This window comes from Oryctolagus cuniculus, chromosome 2, assembly GCF_051225735.1.
Source record: "Oryctolagus cuniculus isolate XC-2025 breed Fujian yellow rabbit chromosome 2, ASM5122573v1, whole genome shotgun sequence".
NCBI lineage: Eukaryota > Metazoa > Chordata > Mammalia > Lagomorpha > Leporidae > Oryctolagus > Oryctolagus cuniculus.
Genome location: NC_142868.1, coordinates 47,137,588 through 47,156,737, shown reverse-complemented (window position 1 = coordinate 47,156,737; position 19,150 = coordinate 47,137,588). Strand labels below are relative to the sequence as shown.

The following is a 19,150-nucleotide window of genomic DNA, read 5'->3' as shown; positions in this document are numbered from 1 at the left end:
ATGGCCGCCGCTGCAGCCGGCGCACCGCGCTGATCCTGGCAGGAGCCAGGAGCCAGGTGCTTTTCCTGGTCTCCCATGGGGTGCAGGGCCCAAGCACCTGGGCCATCCTCCACTGCACTCCCTGGCCATAGCAGAGAGCTGGCCTGGAAGAGGGGCAACCGGGACAGAATCCGGCGCCCCAACCGGGACTAGAACCCGGTGTGCCGGCGCCGCAAGGTGGAGGATTAGCCTATTGAGCCACGGCGCCGGCTTCCAAATTATTCTGTGTAAAAAAAAAAAAACTTTCAACAACCAAGATGAAAAAACCATTTTAAAAAGTTTATTATTATAACTAACAAAATAATCTCAGGTCACATTCATTACATAGAAATTATATTTATGGGCTACATGAATACTTGATAGTCGAGGGTATACACTTTCAGATGTGCTTGAACTTTCTTCAGCCTAAGTGTCTTGCAGCCAGGCACATGTGCCAGTTTGCCAACATCCTCACCACCCCTAACCTGGCCCACTTCACACAGTGGCACTTTCTACCTGGTCCCTCCCCGTGGCCCTACTGTTTATGGAACCAGTGTACACAAACATGTATAGGTGCAAGTCCTAATTTTTCTTTCAATAGCCTGTTTGTGTGTACTAAGGGGTAGGGTACAGGTAGAATGTCAAGTCCTTGGTCAGAAACACACCCAGTTAACCCTACTTCTACAGGGAACTACGTCCTTTTACAAGGCTGCCTCCCGGGGTATGGTGATCCAGGGCCACGGAGATTTGGCATTAGAAACGATCTGCAGGCACATGTGAGGGGGCACAGGTCTGTGGGCGTGGCGGTGGGGAGAAGTTGGGATGAAAACCCAGGAGTCGGGACGGCAAGGACGAGCAACCTGAGTCAGCAAAGGCAAGAGCGCGGCACCTGCCTCCCTTCCCTCCCCTGGGGTCCAGGGTGGCAGCCACAGGGCCACCCCCAGGCCGCACCCCTTTCTTCGCCTTTCCCTTCTTTCCACATGCCTTAGGGAGAATGACTCCGGAGGATTTCCTGTGCAGCGACCACAGAGGGCCATCATGCCCCAGCCCTACATGGACACACGAGGAAACTGAGGCCAGAGAGGGAACAGGCTGGAACCATGGTTTCCAGAACTTTTTTTCTGCAGTTCTCTGGAACCTCTATTCAGAGGAAGTTGTCCAAGAAGCACAAATACACTGGAGGGGATGGACATCGTTGTCTCCCACCCTGTGGGACCCCCGGGGAGGCTACATGGAGCCCTTTTAAGATACGAACATAAGGGGGCCAGCACTGTGTAGTGGGTAAAGCCTCCGCCTGCAGTGCCGGCATCCCATATGGGCGCTGGTTCCAGACCCAGCTGCTCCACTTCTGATCCAGCTCTCTACTATGGCCTGGGAGAGCAGAATGAGAAGGCCCAAGTCCTTGGGCCCCTGCACCCATGTGGGAGACCTGGAGGAAGCTCCTGGCTCCTGGCTTTGGATCGGCACAGCTCCAGCCGTTGTGGCCAATTGGAGAGTGAACCAGCAGATGGAGGACCTCTCTCTCTCTCTCTGCCTCTCCTTCTCTCTCTCTGTAACTATGACTTTCAAATAAATAAATAAATCTTTTAAGAAGAAAAAAAAAAGATACTGACATAAGGGGTGGATTAGCTGAGTCTTGGGTCCTATCCCAAAGACACAACAGCTGCCCTGCACGAATGCTCTTTTCTTGTCCGGCATCCCAGGCCTCACTGGCCATGGAAAGATGCCCTTGCTATGCAACCAGTTCCTAGAGAGCCAGCGGCTCGCTGGAGAGTGCCTTCCCTGTGCAAACCACGCCACCCAGAGCTACAGCCCCACAGCCTACTCGGCTCTCACACTCCAGGGCCAGGATCAGATCACAAGGGCAGCCCCTAAGACCCAGGGCTGCTAGAGCCATTCACGCCAGTCACTCCTGCACCTGCCTGCCCTGCCTAGGCAGCCTTACCCACCCCTTCCCCCAGATAGACACAGCCAGGGCACCAGCCCATGCTTTTCTCTCACTTCTCCTGCCTCCTGCCTTTGGCTGGCACTTCCCTGCCAGCCTTCCCCACTGGAGAACTGAGCAACCAACTCTTTTTCAGTGGGCAGCTGTCTCCCAGATTAAAAGAGGTCTGTCCTAAAAGCTAACATTATCCCCAGAAATCCTGGAATGAGGTTTTAAAAATTCACATCCTGAAGGTACCAGGGCTCCACAGAGCCTGGGTTCAAGGGGTTCCCAGGTGGCTTTTAAGGGGGGCAAGAGGAGAGAAACGTGAAGCAAGCGGCTTGGGGCCTGGAGTCGTGGGGAGAGCGTCCTGCGAGACCGTCGGGAGACACTGGCGCAGGGTGGACTGCGGAGGAGCGGTAGGAAGGAAACAGGACCCCCAGTGCAAGACCCCGGCCTGCTCAGCCGTCCAGCTCTTCCTTGATGGACACGCGCAGGGGGCAGATGCGCAGGGCCTCCGGGGGTCCGTCCCCTCGTGCGCCCCCTAGGTAGAAGTAGGGCCGCACCTCCCCGAAGCGGGCGTGGAAGGTGTACAGGTGGCAGTGGCGCTCGGCGTCGTAGAAGGACAGCTCCCCTTCCTCGCACTCCAGCTCCACGCGCAGGCGGCGCGGGATGGCCAGCACCAGCGGCGACGTGGCCGGGTCCGAGGTCACGCAATGGTCCCCCTCCACCCCTTGCGTGCGGCACACGTACCAGAAGCCCGAGCGCGTGTCGTGGTAGCAGCTGTGTGAGTGGCCATCGGCACCCGAGTCCTGCCGCACCCGCACCACGCCCACCCGCCAGCTCTGCAGCCCGCCCAGGGCCACTTCCCAGGCATGGGAGCCCTGCGAAAAGACCCGGGAGCCCAGCAGGCAGGGCGCCGAGGAGAAGCGCTCCGGGTTCTCCACCTGCACGCGGTAGCCATGGTTGGTGACGCTGGTGAGGTCATCGGACACAGAAAGCCAGCCGGCTGCAGTGTTGGGATCTAAGCTGAAGGGCACTGCAGGCAAGGGGACAAGCAGGGGGACAGTTAGCACACGTGACGTCCCGCCCTTCTGTCCCGCCCTCCAATGGCTCCCATGGGCCCATCCCATCTCCTGTGTCCCATCTGGGCCCTAGTCCACACAGGACTGTAAGACGAATTGTGTCCCCCCAGAAGATACTCGGAAATCCTAACTCCCAGAGCCTAGGGATAGGACCTCATATGGGAATGGGGTCAACTGCAGATAAGAAGTTAGGATGAAGTCAGACTGTAGCGGTGCCCTTAATCCAGTACGACAGTATGGTCATAAAATGAGAAGGGACAGAAGGGGAGAATGCCACCAGACCACAGAAGCCGAGCTCCAGAGCTGCAAACCAGGACAGCTAAGGACGGCTAGCAAACTGCAGCAGTTGCAAGAGGCAAGGGAGGACTCTCCGCTACAGGTGTCAGGGGTGCGCAATCCTGCTGCCCACCCAGAGTTAGATTTCTAGCCTCTAGGACTGTAGCAGAACACATCTCTGTTGTTTTAAGCCACAGGACACTGACACAGGCAGGTACTCGCCCCTGGGACGTCTTAGTTAAGCATGAAAAATCCCCCGGGCCACTGACATGTCTCCCAGTGAAACCACGACACAGTGGCTCACGTGGGCTGTGGTCACCTGGACCGAAGAGGTTGTTGCCTGTATACAGAACCTGGTTCTGAATACAGAGGGGAATGCTCTTTGTTCTGAAGAGGAGGCAGAGGGTAGGGATGCACTCTGCCAGGAGGGGCGGGAGCAGGGCCCAGGGCCTGCCTGGAAGAGGCCTGCCGGAGGAAGCCTAGCTGGGAGGTGAGGTGTGCTCAGCCAGCTCTGGGTGGCGTGAAGTGCCAGCCTTGTGCCTGGACCCACCAGCTTCCACAGACGTGATCATCTTCTTCCAGACGCGGTACTGCAGGGAGTCCAGGTACTTGCAGACATCAATGAGCATGCCAGCCTGGACGGGCTCCGGCTCCATGGTGCAGAAGAGCCTGGGGAGGCAGGACTGGGCACGGTGAGCGGGGCTGGGGCCATGCATTCGGGGTCCTACTGCGTTAACTGGAAACAAGTGACGGGATGGGGTCCTTTCCTTCTTGCCTAAATTTCCTGGCCACCTTCCCCAAGACAAACCTGCAGTGGGCTCTGGCAGGAGACAGCCCAGGAGCCCATAGGGCTGTTATATCCCTTCGAAAGAGTCAATATAAGGGCTCTCCTGCCTCAGCTGGGAGAAATATAAACAGGAAGTCCTCTGAGACCTTTGCCATATGTGTAGACTGAAATCACATACATCTGTTTATGGGATGTCTAAACTGGAAGAAACTTAAGGCTGTACTAGTACAAAGTCCCAAGGTCTCACGTGGCCTTTGCTTGAACACCTCCTGTGACAGGGAACTCATTACCCCACAAAGTACTCTCTTCCATCTTTGGACAGCTTTGACAGGGACATAGTTAGTTCTTCCTTATTCACCCCAGTGAACCCAACCACTGCAACAAAAACCAGCGTGTCCAAAGGCTTTCAGGAGGAGGGAGCTGGCCAAGAACCAAGCGTAAATGCCAGATGATCCCCTGAGAAATACCAGCCACGTGCAGGGTGGCATTCTTCCTCGCTGCCCCATGGATTGCGACCCTCCACACTCCTCATTCTGTGCCCACGCCAGCTGGAACTGGAATCCCTCAAACAGAGCTCTCTCCACCTGCCAGTCTCTGCCATTATGCCCAGCCGGCTGTGCTACCTGCCTACCCAAGCCACTACCCTGGTACTTCTGTCTGCTTTTCCCCAACCCCTTCCACCAGCCTTGGCAACTTACCGCCGTTTTCGGCTCTTGTGTTTCTGAAATTGAAAAAAAAAAAAAATAGAAATGGAGATATAGACACAGAGAAAATGTGTAAGTTTTTGAACTTCAAGAGAAGTCCTGCATCCTATGTTCATGGATCAGAAGACTTACTGTTAGGATGTCAATATCCCCCAAGTGGATCTACACAGTCAGTACAGTCTCTATCCCAGCTAGCGTCTTTGAAAAAAACTGAAAAACTGACCCTCAAATTCATAAGGAAATTCAAGGGACCCAGAATAGTTCAAATTAATCCTGAAAAAGAAGACCAAAGTTGGAGGACTCACACTCCTCAATTTCCAAACTTACTACAAAGCAACAGCAATCAAGATAGTATAGTACTAATGTAAGAACAGACATTTGGATGAATGCAACCAAAGTGAAAGTGCAGAAATACACCGTCACGTTCACTGGCAAGAGTGTCAAGACCCATTCATGAGACACAAAACAGTCTTTCTAACAAATCACGCTGAGACAAACAGCTACACACGTACATAAAATGAAGCTAGACCTTATATTATATCATACACAATTAACTCAAAATGGATCAAAGATTTAACTCTAGAGCTAGAACTAATATAGGAATTGTATCTAGAATATATAAAGAACTCTCATAATTCAACAAAAGACAACCCAATCAAAAAATAGGCCAAGGTTCCAAATGGACATTTCTCCAAAGAAGATCCACTAGTGACCAACACGCACATGAATAGATGTTCAACATCATGAGCCACCCGGAGAAAGCAAATCAAAACCACAATGAGACTCCACTCCACATGTGCTGGAATGGCTACAACTAAATTTTGAAAAGGCAAGTGTTGACGAGGAGGTGGAGAAGCTGTAATCCTCACACACTGCTGATGGAATATAACGTGTTTCAGTTGCTTTGGAAACCAGCCTGGCAGTTCTTCAAATCTGGAGTTACCACAGGATCCAGCAAGTAAGCTCCTGGGGGTGTACCCAAGCAAAAGGAAAAGATGTCCACAAAAAAACTGGCACACAAATGTTTATAGCCATATTATTCATAATAGTCAAAAAAAAAGAAGCAATCCAAATGATCACAGAATGGACAAATGGATAAACAGATTGTAATATAACTGTATAATGACAGATTAATCAGCCATAAGAAATAATAAAGTATTAAGATGCATGTATGAAACTTCAAAGCATTAGGAAGCCAGTCACAAAAGTCCACCACTATGACTCCATTTATATGAAATATCTAGACTAGGTAAATCTACATAGAGAATAGATTAGTGGTTGCCAGGGGCTGGGGGGAGGAGGGATTGGGGAGTGAGAGCCAAGGGCACAGGGCACAGTTCCTTTCTGGGGTGATGAAAGAGTCTGAAATTGATAGTTCTTGCTATGGTTTGAAAATGATTTGGCTGCTACACTTGGGCAGATGTTTATATCCCAAAGTCGCAGTTCATGGCCTTAAGAGCAAGGAAACGAGGCAATCATATTGTCGGGGAGGAGGGTCCAGTGGGAGGTCCTAGGGTGGGGAAGGGGTGCCCCTGAGAGGCAATGCTTACAGAGGGCTGCTCCTGGTGCCTGAGTGCAGCCCAGGCTCTCTGCTTCCTGGCTCATCACATGATCCTTTGTCCACGTGTGCTCCACCGCTGCCATTGCTGCCCTCACCAGCCGCCCAGCCCGACAGGGCCACCTGAGAATGGACCTGAAGCTCCATAATGTGAGCTAAACAATCCCTTTCCCTTTACAAAGCGAGGCCGCCTCAGGCTATGTGATTACAGTGGTGAAAAGTAACGACATTTGTGATGGTTGCACAACTCCGTATACACCTTAAATCACTGAATTGTGTAGTTTCAACGCACTGCACTCATTGTACAGCATGTGAGTACTATCTCAATAAAGTCCTTACTTAAAAAAAGAAACCACAAATCAAAACCATTCTTGAAAGAACCCTGGGCCCTGGGCAAGATGACACTCTCAACGTGCTAAACAGAACAGACAAGGAATCCAGCTTTTAGAGCCCCTCACGGAATGATTTCGTCCTCAGGGTTCAAGCCTTTTTATGAAGTGGAGAGCCCACAAAGGCCCTGACCAGGATGTGACACCCTGCCTGAATGACACAGGTCACCATCCCTTCCCGCTCCGCTGGACAGAGACTCCTGGGTCCAAAGGGTTCGGCTGCTCTCCAGGCAGAGGACACGCCTCACTCTCCTGACTGATTTACAAGCCAGCCTTCAAGTGACAGAAACAGCTCTCCAGGACCCATGACTCATGGGGGGAAAACGCAATCAACGAGAGAAAGGAAAAACGATGAGATCTCGAGAATCAAATCATCCTTTGCTTAAGAAGACAGAACACCATGATGTTACATTTAAATAAAAAATTGAAAAATTTTGAAAGATGTCATTTAATTAAGGGAGAGAAGAGAAGAAACCAAAAAAAAAAAAATGACAGCAAGAGTGAGTGCAAGGGAGACGGTGAGAGTGGGACAGCAAAGACAAGAGAGAAATAAGAGGCCCTCGAGCAACTCTGCTCTCGACTTCGTCTTTTTAGCCTCTTGACACCCTCAGAGCCCATCCTCTGTGAGCTCCAGGCCAGTGGCCAGGAACCTGTGGGAAGACTGGGCTGGCCAGGGCTGGTGGGTGTGGCTAATGGCTGCTCCCTGCACATCTGGCCCCGTCAGTCAGTGCATCCAGATGCTGAGCTCCTCACCATAAGGAAAGAAACGTCGTCTTCCTTCATCTCCACCTGCAGCCGCTCGATCTCATGGGCCAGCGCCTCGGTCTCTTCCGCGAGCTGCTTCATCTTCTCGTCGGCCAGAAGTTGCTTCTGCCGGGTCTCCTCGGCCATGGCGTCCAGGAGCGCCTGCTCCTCCACCCGCAAGAACTCGCGGAGCTTGTCAAACTCCTGCCGGATGCGGCCCTCCAGCCAGGCCGCCTCCACCTACAGCGGGAGCAGGAGGGAGTCAGAGAAGGTGCAACGCAGAGGGGCCCTCGGCCATTGCCCAGCACTGAGACTTCCAGGTTTTTCACAAACTCTATGTTCAAAGGAGGAAGCACAGGTAGAACCCTCAGGAATAAAGCACGAAGTAAGACTTCATGCGCACAAAGCTGTAAGTTAACATTTCAGCTGAGAAAGCCAAACAGAAGAATGAAATTTTGGGGGGAAATGTTTAAAGAATGAATCACTGCTTACAGACAGCAATGGCTGTCAACATACAATATCCCGTATCTTGTTTAAGTTGCACAGCAGCCAGGCAAATCATAAATCACAGAAATGAACTGTTGCAAATGACAATGTTTAAAAATTATTTGCCTTGTGGAGGATGGCCCAAGTGATTGGGCCTTGCACCCACATGGGAGACCAGGAGGAAGCACCTGGCTCCTGGCTTTGGATCAGCGCAGCGCTGGCCGTAGCAGCCATTTGGGGTGAACCAATGGAAGGAAGACCTTTCTCTCTTTCTCCTCTCTCACTGTCTAACTCTGCCTGTCCAAAAAAAAAAAAATTATTTGCATTGGGGCCAGCACTGTGGTGTAGCAGGTAAAGACCCAGCCTGTAGCACTGGCATCCCACATGGGCTCGGGTTTGTGTCCCGGCTGCTCCACTTCAGATCCAGCTCCCTGCTGTGGCCTGGGAAAGCAGTGGAAGATGGCCCAGGTCCTTGTGCCCCTGCTCCTGAGTGGGAGACCTGAAAGAGGCTCCTGGCTCCTGGCTTCAGATCAGCCCAGCTCCAGCCGTTGCGGCCATTTGGGGAGTGAACCGGCAGATGGAAGACCTCTCTCTCTTTCTGTCTCTCTCTCTACCTCTGCCTCTTTGTAACTTTGCCTTTCAAATAAATAAATAAACCATTTTTTTAAATATTTGTCTTCCAATCTCAGCACTTTCAGTTTGTCTGATCCACAACACTCGCAGGGAACATAGTTTTTCATAATACACATTTTCCATGAACTTTTTGAAGAGCCCTCATGTACAGATACCGAAACTTTTTGCTCTAAAAGAAACATTTTTGAATTCCATCTGCTACAAACTTTTTGAAGATCCCTCTTATTTTGGAGACAGGGCTGCCAGGGGAGTGAACATGGAAGTGAAAGGAGACATGGAATCACTAAGAGCCCAGGCCACTGCTGGTTGAACACAGTAGATGGCGATATGTCACATGTGCTTAAGTCACTCTTAAATCACAGTGAGCGAGGTGCAGGTGGCCTGTTAAGCTGTCCCTGTGGTCCTGCCCAGGTCTTCAGAGAGGCAGAGTAGCCCCAGTCTTGTCCCACACATGGCCATGTGAGACAAGCAGGGCTACAGAAGGCCAACGTGTCAAGTGTCACACCCAGCGCTGACCGTCCTTTGCTACTCTCACAACTGCCCTGGGCGTCCCCCGTCCCCCTGCTCAGCCCAGGATCACTCACCTGATTGTGCTTGGCCATGGCCTCATAGGAGCGCCGCATGGCCCAGAAGGCCTTGGCTTTCTCCCGAAGTGCATGCTCCATGTTCCTGCACTTGGCCTGTCGTTGGGGAAGAAGGGGGGAGGCAAGTTAGCCTGGAGGACAGCCAGGGAGGACAACACACAACACTTACAACTGGGATTCCACTTCAACAAGAACGGCCCAACTGTATCTACCAGACCTGGGAGTATGGACCTGACCTTGAATCAGACGTTAAAGATATTCTCAGATATTCTCCAGCCTGCCTCCTCTGAGCATGCCTGGTACAGATGGGGAGACGTGACTGAGGTAGACAGGCCTATTCACTCTCAAGCTGGCCAGGGTAGGGCACAGCATCCTGCTCGAGCCTAAGGCTGGTCCAGGTTGGGCCCTGAATCCCCGAGCTGTGCAGGCAACTGTGGAAAGGCTGTCCTCACAGACTCCCTTTGCAACTTTCCAAGCTGAACTGATCTGCAGTCAGCAGTCCTCAGGCATCATGGTAGGGCTGGTCCAGACACTCCCCATGAGGCCCGACCTAAACATGCCTCTTCACACCCCGCTTTCTCCTGATGGTCTAACAGTATTGCTTGGGTCACGTGAAATACTTTATCAGCAGGTTCTGCTGTTTGTGGCTTAGTCATTTTTTAAAGATTTTTTTCAATGTTCATCATTGCTTCTGATCACCTTGGACTCCCTGAAGAAGCCTGAGTTTGAGGCTGGATTCCTATCTGTTGTACCCCAGGTCTATCATCTTCTTTTTCTCAAAGATTGATTTGAAGGGCAGAGTTAGAGAGAGAGAGAGAGAGAGAGAGAGAGAGAGAGAGAGAAGGAGAGAGAAAGAGATCTTCCATTCTCTTATTCACTCTTCAAATGGCTGAAATGCCTGGGGCTGGGCCAGGCTAAAGCTGGGAACCTGGCACTCCATCTAGGTCTCCCATGTGGGTAGCTGGGGCCCAGGTACTTGGGTCATCTTCTGCTGCTTTCCCAGGAGCATTAGCAGGGAGCTGGATCAGAAGTGGTACAGCCAGGACTTAAAACCAGCATGCATCTGGGGCCAGTCTTCTCCAAGTTTCCTTTTTCTCCTTAGTAAAATATAAGCATCCCTACACCATCCCCTGTTGGTTCCATGTTTGTGTATTTTGTGGGACTTACAAGTTCTCCAAGAAGGGTTTTAGAGTTTTCAACTAATGATAACCTAACAAAACACCGAGATAAACCTATTCTGGGTCATCCTACAGAGTGTTGACAAATGTTTTTAGTACCTATAACTTCAGTACAACACTTGCATTCTGTTAACAACATACTTGATGCCAGGCTATACTACTTTCAATGTCTTGGCCTAATAAAGACAGAGCAGAAATACACTCAGCAGGCAAATGGGCTAGAGTCAAGTGAAAGCTAATCACATCACATGAACGTTCCAGAGCTCTTCCAACAGGGAAATTCTGGCTGGCAAATCAAGTCATTGCCTGTAGTATAAAGGGAGAGTCTAAAGCAGCTTTCTCAGGAGGAGAGATTCAGTTCCAACAAAAAAACTTTGCAATTAACATTTTAACTAGAACCACTGGGGCCAGTGGTAAGGTACATCAGGTTAAACTGCCACTGGCCATGCTGGCATCCCATATCAGAGTGCCGGTTCAAATCCCTGCTACTCTGTTCCCAATTCAGCTCCCTGCTAATAAGCCTGGGAAGGCAAGGGGAAGATGACCCAAGCGCTTGGGTTCCTGCCAGCCAAGTGGGAGCCCTAGATAGAGTTTCTGGCTCCTGGCTGTGGCCTGGTCCAGACCTGGCTATTATGGCCAATTGGGGAGTGAGCCAGCAGATGGACAATCTCTCTCTTTTGCTCTCTTTCAAATAAACAAGAAAAGTCTTTTTAAAAAACTGGAATCGTATTGATTTGAGTTTTATTTGCATTTGATTGTCAGTATCATTTGGTTTTGGGGCTCTGGTTTAAACATTTATGGCCTGTTCCAAATCTCATCGGTCTGTTCATTACGCCCACGCAGTTAGGACAAGAATCCTGGCTCCCAAACACGCCCTTCCGTGCTCTGTAGGATGCATCTCAGACTTCCTCACGCCTCGGCTCTGCGTGCCACCATTGCTGAGGGCTGCCCCCATGGGTCGCTGAGAAATCACGTTCTTGGAGACTCCTCCCACACCCCCCAGACAAATCCAGACACGTCTTGTACTGTGCTCACAGCCTGTCAGTCTGCAACTTCACAAGTGTCGGTGTGGCTCTGCACTCAAGCCCAGAGTCACCCTCTCTGCTACTGGCCGCACCGTGCCTTCCACTCAATCAAAACCTCCTGTCGGCCCTGCAAGCCCACACAGCCCCAGGAATGGAGGCCAGCAGGGAGAGGAGCCTCTGCCAATGTCCATGACCTGAGTAGAGGTTCAAGAGGCTGACCAGGGCGCCAGGGACTTTGGACATGTTACTCAACCTGAGATTCAGTATCCCTGTAAAATGAGGACAACAGGGCCTGAATAATGGCTCCTCCAAAGACGTCTATGTTCTAATGGCTGGAAGCCGTGAATGTGACCTTATACGGCAAAAAGCGACTTTGCAGGTGTTTAAGTCAAGAGTCCCTGATTAGCCGAGTTGGCCTAATGAGATCACAAGGGTCCTCACGGGGGGAAGGAGGAGGGTTGGCCAAGGAAGGCCGTGTGACAGCAAAAGCTGGGATGATGCACTTCAAAGACAGAAGTGGTCTCTGGAAGCTGGAGAAGGCAAGGACGTAAATTCTCCCCGAGCCTGCAGCAGAAGTGCAGCCTGTCAACACAGTTGAGGGCCTCTGAGCTCCAGAATGGTGAGATAATAAACCCTAAACCGTTCTGTCTACGGCCATCAGCACTTAAGAGGATCGCGCACAGAGTAAGTGTTCAAAAAGCGTTGGGCCGGCGTGGTTAGTACTGCTGAGCTCCTCACAGGGACCTTTGCCTAAGCACACATCCCATCACCAAACCCCCTAAGGAGACTTCCGGGGCTCTCCACAGCACGGCAGGCCCCAGCTGCCGACCTAGCCCCCTGGCATCCAGGGGGTCTCCCCACAACCACCACCTAGCTCCAGTCACACAAAACTACAACTCGCCAGCTGACCGGCTGGCTTCCCCACTAAAACACGAACCCCACGAGGCTGGGCCTTCTCCTACAGCCTCGCAGCCTCAGTGCCCGGAGTCAGTCCTTGCACACACAGGGCCCCAGCACAGACTGTCTGGTAAAGGAGGGAGTTGCTCCTTGCTTCGGGCTGCCCACGCTCAGTCTCAGTCTCCTCAGATCCTTTGGGACTAGACTGCGCCCCGCCCCTCGGACATCACCCTGGGCGCCCACTAACTTGACCCCTTCACCAATACCTCCTCACCCCTCGGGTCACTGCTGGAAGCTCCCTGAGGGTAGCACCAGTCTCTCTCAACTCCCACAGCATCCCTGAAAACTGGCATTTCAAGCATCTGCTGAAACATCAAAACCCGTCTTTGGACCACATGCTCCTTGGCACCTGGCTCAGACCTGGGGGCTCTGCCTGGGTGTTCTCAGCTTTGACCCCTGCTCCCCCCCCCCGCCATGATCTGGACCTCTGCCAGGTGAGCACGACTTGCTCCCTGATCTTCCCCTACCCGGACCCCACCCTCAGGCTGCCCAGCACTGTCACTGTCTGGAATCAGGACGTAGCCCTCCTACCAAGGACACATGGGAAAAGCACAGTAGTGGACCACGGCTCAACAAAGGTGACAGTAACAGGGGGCATGCGCGTTGTTGAGGCAGGTCCTGAGACCAGGCTTTGTGGATTCCTGCAGTGTCTCCTTGTCAGAACACTCAGATTCCCACCAGCAAACCAGTGTCCTCCAAACTGTGCATCTGAGTCACGGGTTAAGAGGAAAGAAATTGCTCCACTCCAAGATTTTTAAAAGTAGAGCAACAGGGGCTGGCATTATGGTGTGCAGCATCCCATATGGGCCCAGGTTCAAGCCCCAGCTGCTCTACTTCTGATCCAGCTCCTTGCTAATGTGCCTGGGAAAGCAGTGGAAGAGGGCCCAAGTGTTTATGCCCTGGCACCCACGTGGCAGCCCTGGGGGAAACTCCTGGCTCTGGCTTCCAACCAGCCCAGCTCTAGCCATTGTGGCCATTTGGGGAGTGAACCAGCAGAGGGAGGATCTCTCTCTCTGTCTCTCTCCCTCTTTCTCTAGCTCTGCCTTTCAAAGAAATAAATTCTTAAAAAAGAAAAGTGCTACAAAAAATCCTAGAATACAGTGGACATCTTCAGAAAACTGTTAAATTGACACTTACGTATGGATGTCTGGGGCACTATGAAAAATGTTTTCTTCCTATTAGCAAACACCAAAGGTTTTGAAAACTTCTGAGCTAGGCTAACCCTTCATTTCTGATCATTTTTCCCTCCTATACCAAAGAATTTGCCCCTTTAATTTTGCCCTGTAAACCGCTCTCCCAGGCTTATTTGTCGTCACTGAAACCCAGCACTGGGGTCCTAAAAGTGACCCACAATAAAGGAGCTGCCTAGGGCGACAGGAACCGTGCTCAGGAACAAGGTGACTGATGGGGGAACCTGAAGGCTCCCTTCCCAAAGCCAGGTCTTGCGCTCTTCCTCCCCGTCTAAATCGGGCGTGCCAACCGTTCCTGGGCACACCCCACTGGCGTGCAGGGTGCTGGGCCCCGGGCCCCAGGGCCCTGTCACAAGGGGCGGGGCTGTCTGGGGAGCATCCTGGAACCCCAGCTCTCATTTCCTGTTTACACCCCCCCTCCTCTCATCCTGTCCCTGGGGCAGTCCTGTAGAAGGGAACCCCCGCAGGTACCCACGTCGAACAGGTCAGGGGTCCAGAGGAGGCAGCTACAAGCCGGAGCAGGAAGCGAGGCAGCACTGGGCACGCGCGGCCCAGGCCGGCTGCAGGGGCGGGAGCAGAGGAGTCAGGGGTGCCGGGTCCAGCCGTGGATCGGCCACCACGTGCGCGCCCGGCCACTCTTACCCGGAAGTCCTGGGCAGTGTCCTTCACCGGCTGCATGCGGTGGCCCTGGTGCCGGGGGTCGGCCTGGCACGAGCAGCACAGAAGCTCCTTATCCTCCAGGCAGAAGAGGCTGAACTGGCCGCGGTGCAGGCGGCAGAGGCGCGGCGAGCGATGGCCAGTCCAGCGCGCGCCCTCGGCCTCCTCGCGCAGCAGCTTCTCCACCAGGTTGTTGAGGGTGTGGTTGGTGCGCAGGTCGGCGGGGGACGCGCGATCCTTGCACACCGGGCAAGTGGGCGTCACCTGCACCTCCCAGCAGCGGCTCACGCACCCGCGGCAGAAGTTGTGGCCGCAGTGCAGAGTCACGGCGTCGCGGAAGGGGTCGTAGCAGACGGCGCAGAGCAGCTCCTCCTTGAAGGAGCGGGAAGGCCCAGGGGACACGGCAGGGCCAGGCTCCATGGCACGAGCCGCCGCCTTCAGCGCTCGCAACTTTCGGCCCGGCCCCTCCCACACGCCTGGCGGCGCTTGGCCGAGGACGTGGGCGGTGCCCAGCCCCTTCTCCTCGGAGTGCTGAGAGGCAGTGACACTGGCCAATCTGCGGGGCGCTCTCAGGAGGCTACGCCCCCACTTCCGGTTTCTGCGGGGAAATCCCGGAAGAGCGGGCCGGAAGCTGAGCCGTCAGTTCCCGCCTGCTCTAGTCCCAGCCGTTAGCACGGAAATATCCTCATCTGTGTAGAAGAGTTACCATGACACTGGAAACCTGCTTCCGGCTTGTGGAGGGAAACAAACCCTAGAACCCCTTCCTGAACCAAGAACTGGCAGTCTCAGGCCCGCGAGGCGGGAGAAACCAGAGATCTCAGCTTCGTGGTTTGGAGGGAGTGGTCAGCAGGGCTTTTCAAAGACTTGTCCCCACTCTCGAGCTAGTCCTTTGCTTATCTTAGCCTTTTTTTTTTTTTTAAGATTTTATTTATTTATTTGAGAGGTAGAGTTACAGACAGTGAGAGGGAGAGACAGAGAGAAAGGTCTTCCCTCCGCTGGTTCACGCCCCAAATGGGCCACAACGGCCCAAAGCTGTGCCGATCCAAAGCCAGGAGCTTCTTCAGGGTCTCCCACATGGGTGCAGGGGCCTAAGGACTTGGGCCATCTTCTGCTGCCTCCCCAGGCCATAGCAGAGAGCTGGACTGGAAGAGGAGCAGCTGGGACTAGAACTGGCGCCCATATGGGATGCCAGTGCCGCAGGCAGAGGATGGGGCGCCGGCCCCATCTGAACCCTTTTTAATCCTAGCCCCTGCTATGGGAGGAGACGCGTGAGGAGAGGGGGTAATGGGAAGACCTCTGAGAAGACCCCATTGCAGTTCCTCTGGGTAAATGGACAAGTCACAATCTTTCAAGATCTGTTTCCTCCTGAATAAAACGTCCACTATATGGAAAGTGCGCATGACCGTAGGCAAGTGCTGAGGAACAGAGATTAAGCACGTCTGCAAGGGAGCTGAATTCTTGCCTGGAGGAGCGGGCATGGGCCTCTGCGATCACTTTACAGCCTTCAGATGCAGACTGGTTTCACATGACACACCTCCGTTCCTGGTTTCTGCTGAAGACAGTTCTCCGAGTGTCTCGTGTCCCTGCATGTCTTGAGAACAAAGGCACTAAATGCATTTTTTCCAACTGTCTTTTCAAAGGTGTGCCCATGGCAAACAGCCTTGGCAGAAATAGTGTGTCCTGCAGGCAAAGGTCTGGCTGGCTAATTCCTCATTATGAAAGACTGCATTTCCTAGACTTAGTGCAACCTACTGTGGCCCTCATCTTACAGGCCTGGGAGACCTGGAGCTTTGAAACTGGCCCAGTGGTGGTGCTGTGATTACTGCTGGCACTGAGCGGTCCTTGGTCTCTGACCTGGAAGTCACATGTCTTCTCTTTTTAATTTGAACTGATTTACTTGAAATCCAGAGAGACAGGCACAGAGATGTTCCATCCACTGTTTCGTTCCCCACATGCCCTCAACAGCCAGAGCAGAAGCAGCCCAAGGCCGGCGCCACGGCTCACTGTCCACTCTGCCTGTCAAAAAAAAAAAAAAAAAAAAGCAGCAGCAGCAGCAGCCTGAGGCGGGAGCCAGGAGTTCAATCCCCATCTCCCAGCTGAGTGACAGAGCCATTACTTGCTGCCTCCCAGGGTATGTGTTAGCAGCAGGCTGGAATCCCAAGCACGGCTGGGACTCATACCCAGGCATTCCGATACAGTGGGCAGGCATTAACCACTGCCCCAAACGCCTTCCCCAAGGCTCATGTCTTCTAAGAGGTGCTCATGAACCTGTGGCAGACTAACCAGTGAGACTGAACCACTAGCCCGAATACCCTTTCTGTAGACGTCGTCAGTCCCCAGCATCTCTCCCTCAGCTTGTACTTCCTGTCTTCCCTTTGATGATTGCAAGTCAACTCCTTACCAAAGATTAGTTCAGGACATTAAGGGCGTGGCTTAACAATAAGGCAGACCCAGCAAATCTCTGAATCACAAAGCCTCAGAATTAAATTGTCAGCTCTATAGTTAACATCTCCAGGCTAAACTGTGTGCTGAGAGCTTCCCAGGATGTCACAGACATTGTTCAAACAGTAGATCCCAGACAGACCAATGCCCACTTTGCCACGACAGAATGGACACACTGTTTCCTCTCTCCAACTGATCAAGGGAGGCCATGAGCACGGTGGTATCCAGGTGTTTGCACATAGGCTAATCATGCACTGCTCAATCCCAACTTTATAAAATCCATCGTACTTGGTCCATGGGGAAGTCCAGGAATTGGGTGATAGCTGGCTGATTCCTTGCTCTGCACATTGCAAAACAGACTCCTGCTTTGTTCGGGTAACCTGCTGTGAGGAACTGGCTTGCTGTGCGTCGGGCAAGCACATCCAGGTGTGGGAGTTCTAGAACCCACTCCTCCGGGTGTGGGGTGTTCTATTACATTTCGTAGGTAGGGCAAAATCTCAGACCTGCGTAGTTCTTGACAATTTCCTTCCAAACTTTTCCTCAGTCCTTCCCACATGCACTGGTGGGGGTGGGGGGGAGTGAGTACCACTAATTCTTATTGCTGTCCGTGTTTCTTATACTGGCCCATGACCCTCCTGCAACCTCCTGGAGAACTTGTAAAAAGTACAGATTTCTGGGCCCACTTCAGTCTCCTCACCTGTCCCAGGGGACAGGCCCAGGAAGCTGCATTTCCACACCTTCATCAGACAGCGCAGAAGCACACCAAAGTTGGAGGGTCGTTGTTCCAGATCTGCTCACCCAACGAGTTGTGGATTCTGCAGCTGATTGCTGGTTCAAAATTTAACCTTGGAAGCAATATCTGAAATGGCCACAAGATGGAGCTCATAACCCTGCACGCCAAGCACCTCCCTGAACTTCTCTAGTGTCCCAGTTCTGTAAGTCTGCATCTGAATGCTGGATAATAAAGTGATCCCTTCAGCAGTCAATACGATGCCTGGGGTGGACTGTCCTGTCCATGGCCACGATGCTGCTGCCTGCATTTGGAGCTCTCTTGGTTGCTTTCCTTTCCTTTCTAAAGGTTCTTCTTGCTACCAACTCTGCAGCTGCCTGTGGCTGTCAGTGTCCACTTCCTTCCTGATGCTGCCAGCACCCTGTGGGCTGGGACCAGATAGCTCCTAGAACAGTCAAGCTGGCCATGACAAGAGCGGGCTCGTGCAGTCACTCCACGGCTTCAGCGCTCAGCCAGCCAGTGTGGGTCCAAAAAGACCCAACTCACAGAAGTACTGGAGTTGAGCCAGCGTGGGCAGGAGTGCAGGGCAGGCTCCTCCCCCAGGATACTGCTCGCTCAGGGAGCAGCCTGCCACTCACAGTCCTGGGGAGCTACAGATACCCTGGAGCAGGGCCCAGTAGCTGAGAAACCCACGGAGCACCTGCTGCCTGCGGGTCTTCAGTAGAGAAAGTGAAAACATCATTTTTCTGCCTTTTCCATCCTGCCCTCCCTCTTGGGAGCCCAAGTCAGTTTCTCAAGGGCTTAAATACATCTTTATGTTTCTCACGGAGATTCAGGGTTGATGATACCCAGGAGCAGAAAAAATCTTATTTTGTTCACTTATTTTAAGTTTTTCATTATGAATATTTCAGACACAGTGTTTTGGAGAGAAGAGTATAATTACTGACCACACAGCCATCATTCAGCTTGCATCATTATCAAGTTTGCTATTTTTATTTCATTTCTCCCCTCCACAATGTTTTTGTACCTTGGGGACAAGGGATAGGGAGAAGTAGAATATTTTCAGGCAACCATGTGTGTTTTTTTTTTTCCAGAAATCCACTTTTAAAAGTTGACAGGATGTGAACTTGGAAATGTGTCTGCATCATTTATAGTCCCTCCAACAACCTGTAAGGTAAATTATTCCCATTTTATAGATAACATTGAGGTTCTGTTTTAATTCATATCTAAGAGAAAATTGATTAAATGACAAAGTATTAGGATACTCACAGAAAAATAAGTTTTCTTTTTTTTATTTGCACATAGCACACAACAGTCCCTTATGACATGACCAACGAGCTGTCCTGTAATTCAGTTTGGTTCTGACACCATCTGCCAGGAGCTGGCATAGCGTCAGGTCCCACAGGCCGAGGGCTCAGTGCCCAGCACCGCCCACTTTGGATGCTGATGGCAAATCCCATGTTGTGCTTTGTGTTTCTGACCCACCTGGTACAAATCAGGGCTCCCACCACCTGCTCCTCAGCTGTTAAAATTGATTTATTTATATTATAATTATAATTTATTTGAAAGGCGGGGGGGAGGGGGGATCCACAGGTTTACTCTCTAAATGCCCACAACAGCTGGGCCAGACCAGGCCAAAGCCAGAAGCCAGGAATCAGTCCATGTGGGTGACAGGAACTCAAGTACTTGCCCGTCATCTCCTGCCTCCCAGGGTGCACATTAGCAGGAAGCTTGAACAGGAAGTAGAGCCAGGACCTGAACCCAGGCACCCCGATACGGAATG

General features: G+C 52.2%; 1 protein-coding gene across 4 annotated transcripts; it reads right to left on the bottom strand.

Moving 5' to 3' along the window:
• Nucleotides 1-297: 297 nt before the first annotated feature.
• Nucleotides 298-14,722, bottom strand: TRIM35 (tripartite motif containing 35). 4 transcript variants are annotated; one of them, XM_089327217.1, is made up of 6 exons: nucleotides 14,181-14,720; nucleotides 9,189-9,284; nucleotides 7,495-7,725; nucleotides 4,789-4,811; nucleotides 3,854-3,986; nucleotides 298-2,981 (listed from the first exon to the last, which is right to left on the bottom strand). In XM_089327217.1, the coding sequence occupies exons 1-5, from the start codon at nucleotides 14,613-14,615 to the stop codon at nucleotides 3,872-3,874; spliced, it is 900 nt and encodes a 299-aa protein (XP_089183343.1). In that variant the 5' UTR covers nucleotides 14,616-14,720; the 3' UTR covers nucleotides 298-2,981; nucleotides 3,854-3,871. The 4 variants fall into 4 exon arrangements, 3 of the variants coding, with proteins under 3 accessions (XP_089183343.1, XP_008247537.3, XP_089183344.1); XM_008249315.5 differs by having other exon boundaries at nucleotides 3,854-3,972; nucleotides 14,181-14,718; XR_001792351.4 differs by lacking the exon at nucleotides 4,789-4,811 and having other exon boundaries at nucleotides 3,854-3,972; nucleotides 14,181-14,719.
• Nucleotides 14,723-19,150: the final 4,428 nt, after the last annotated feature.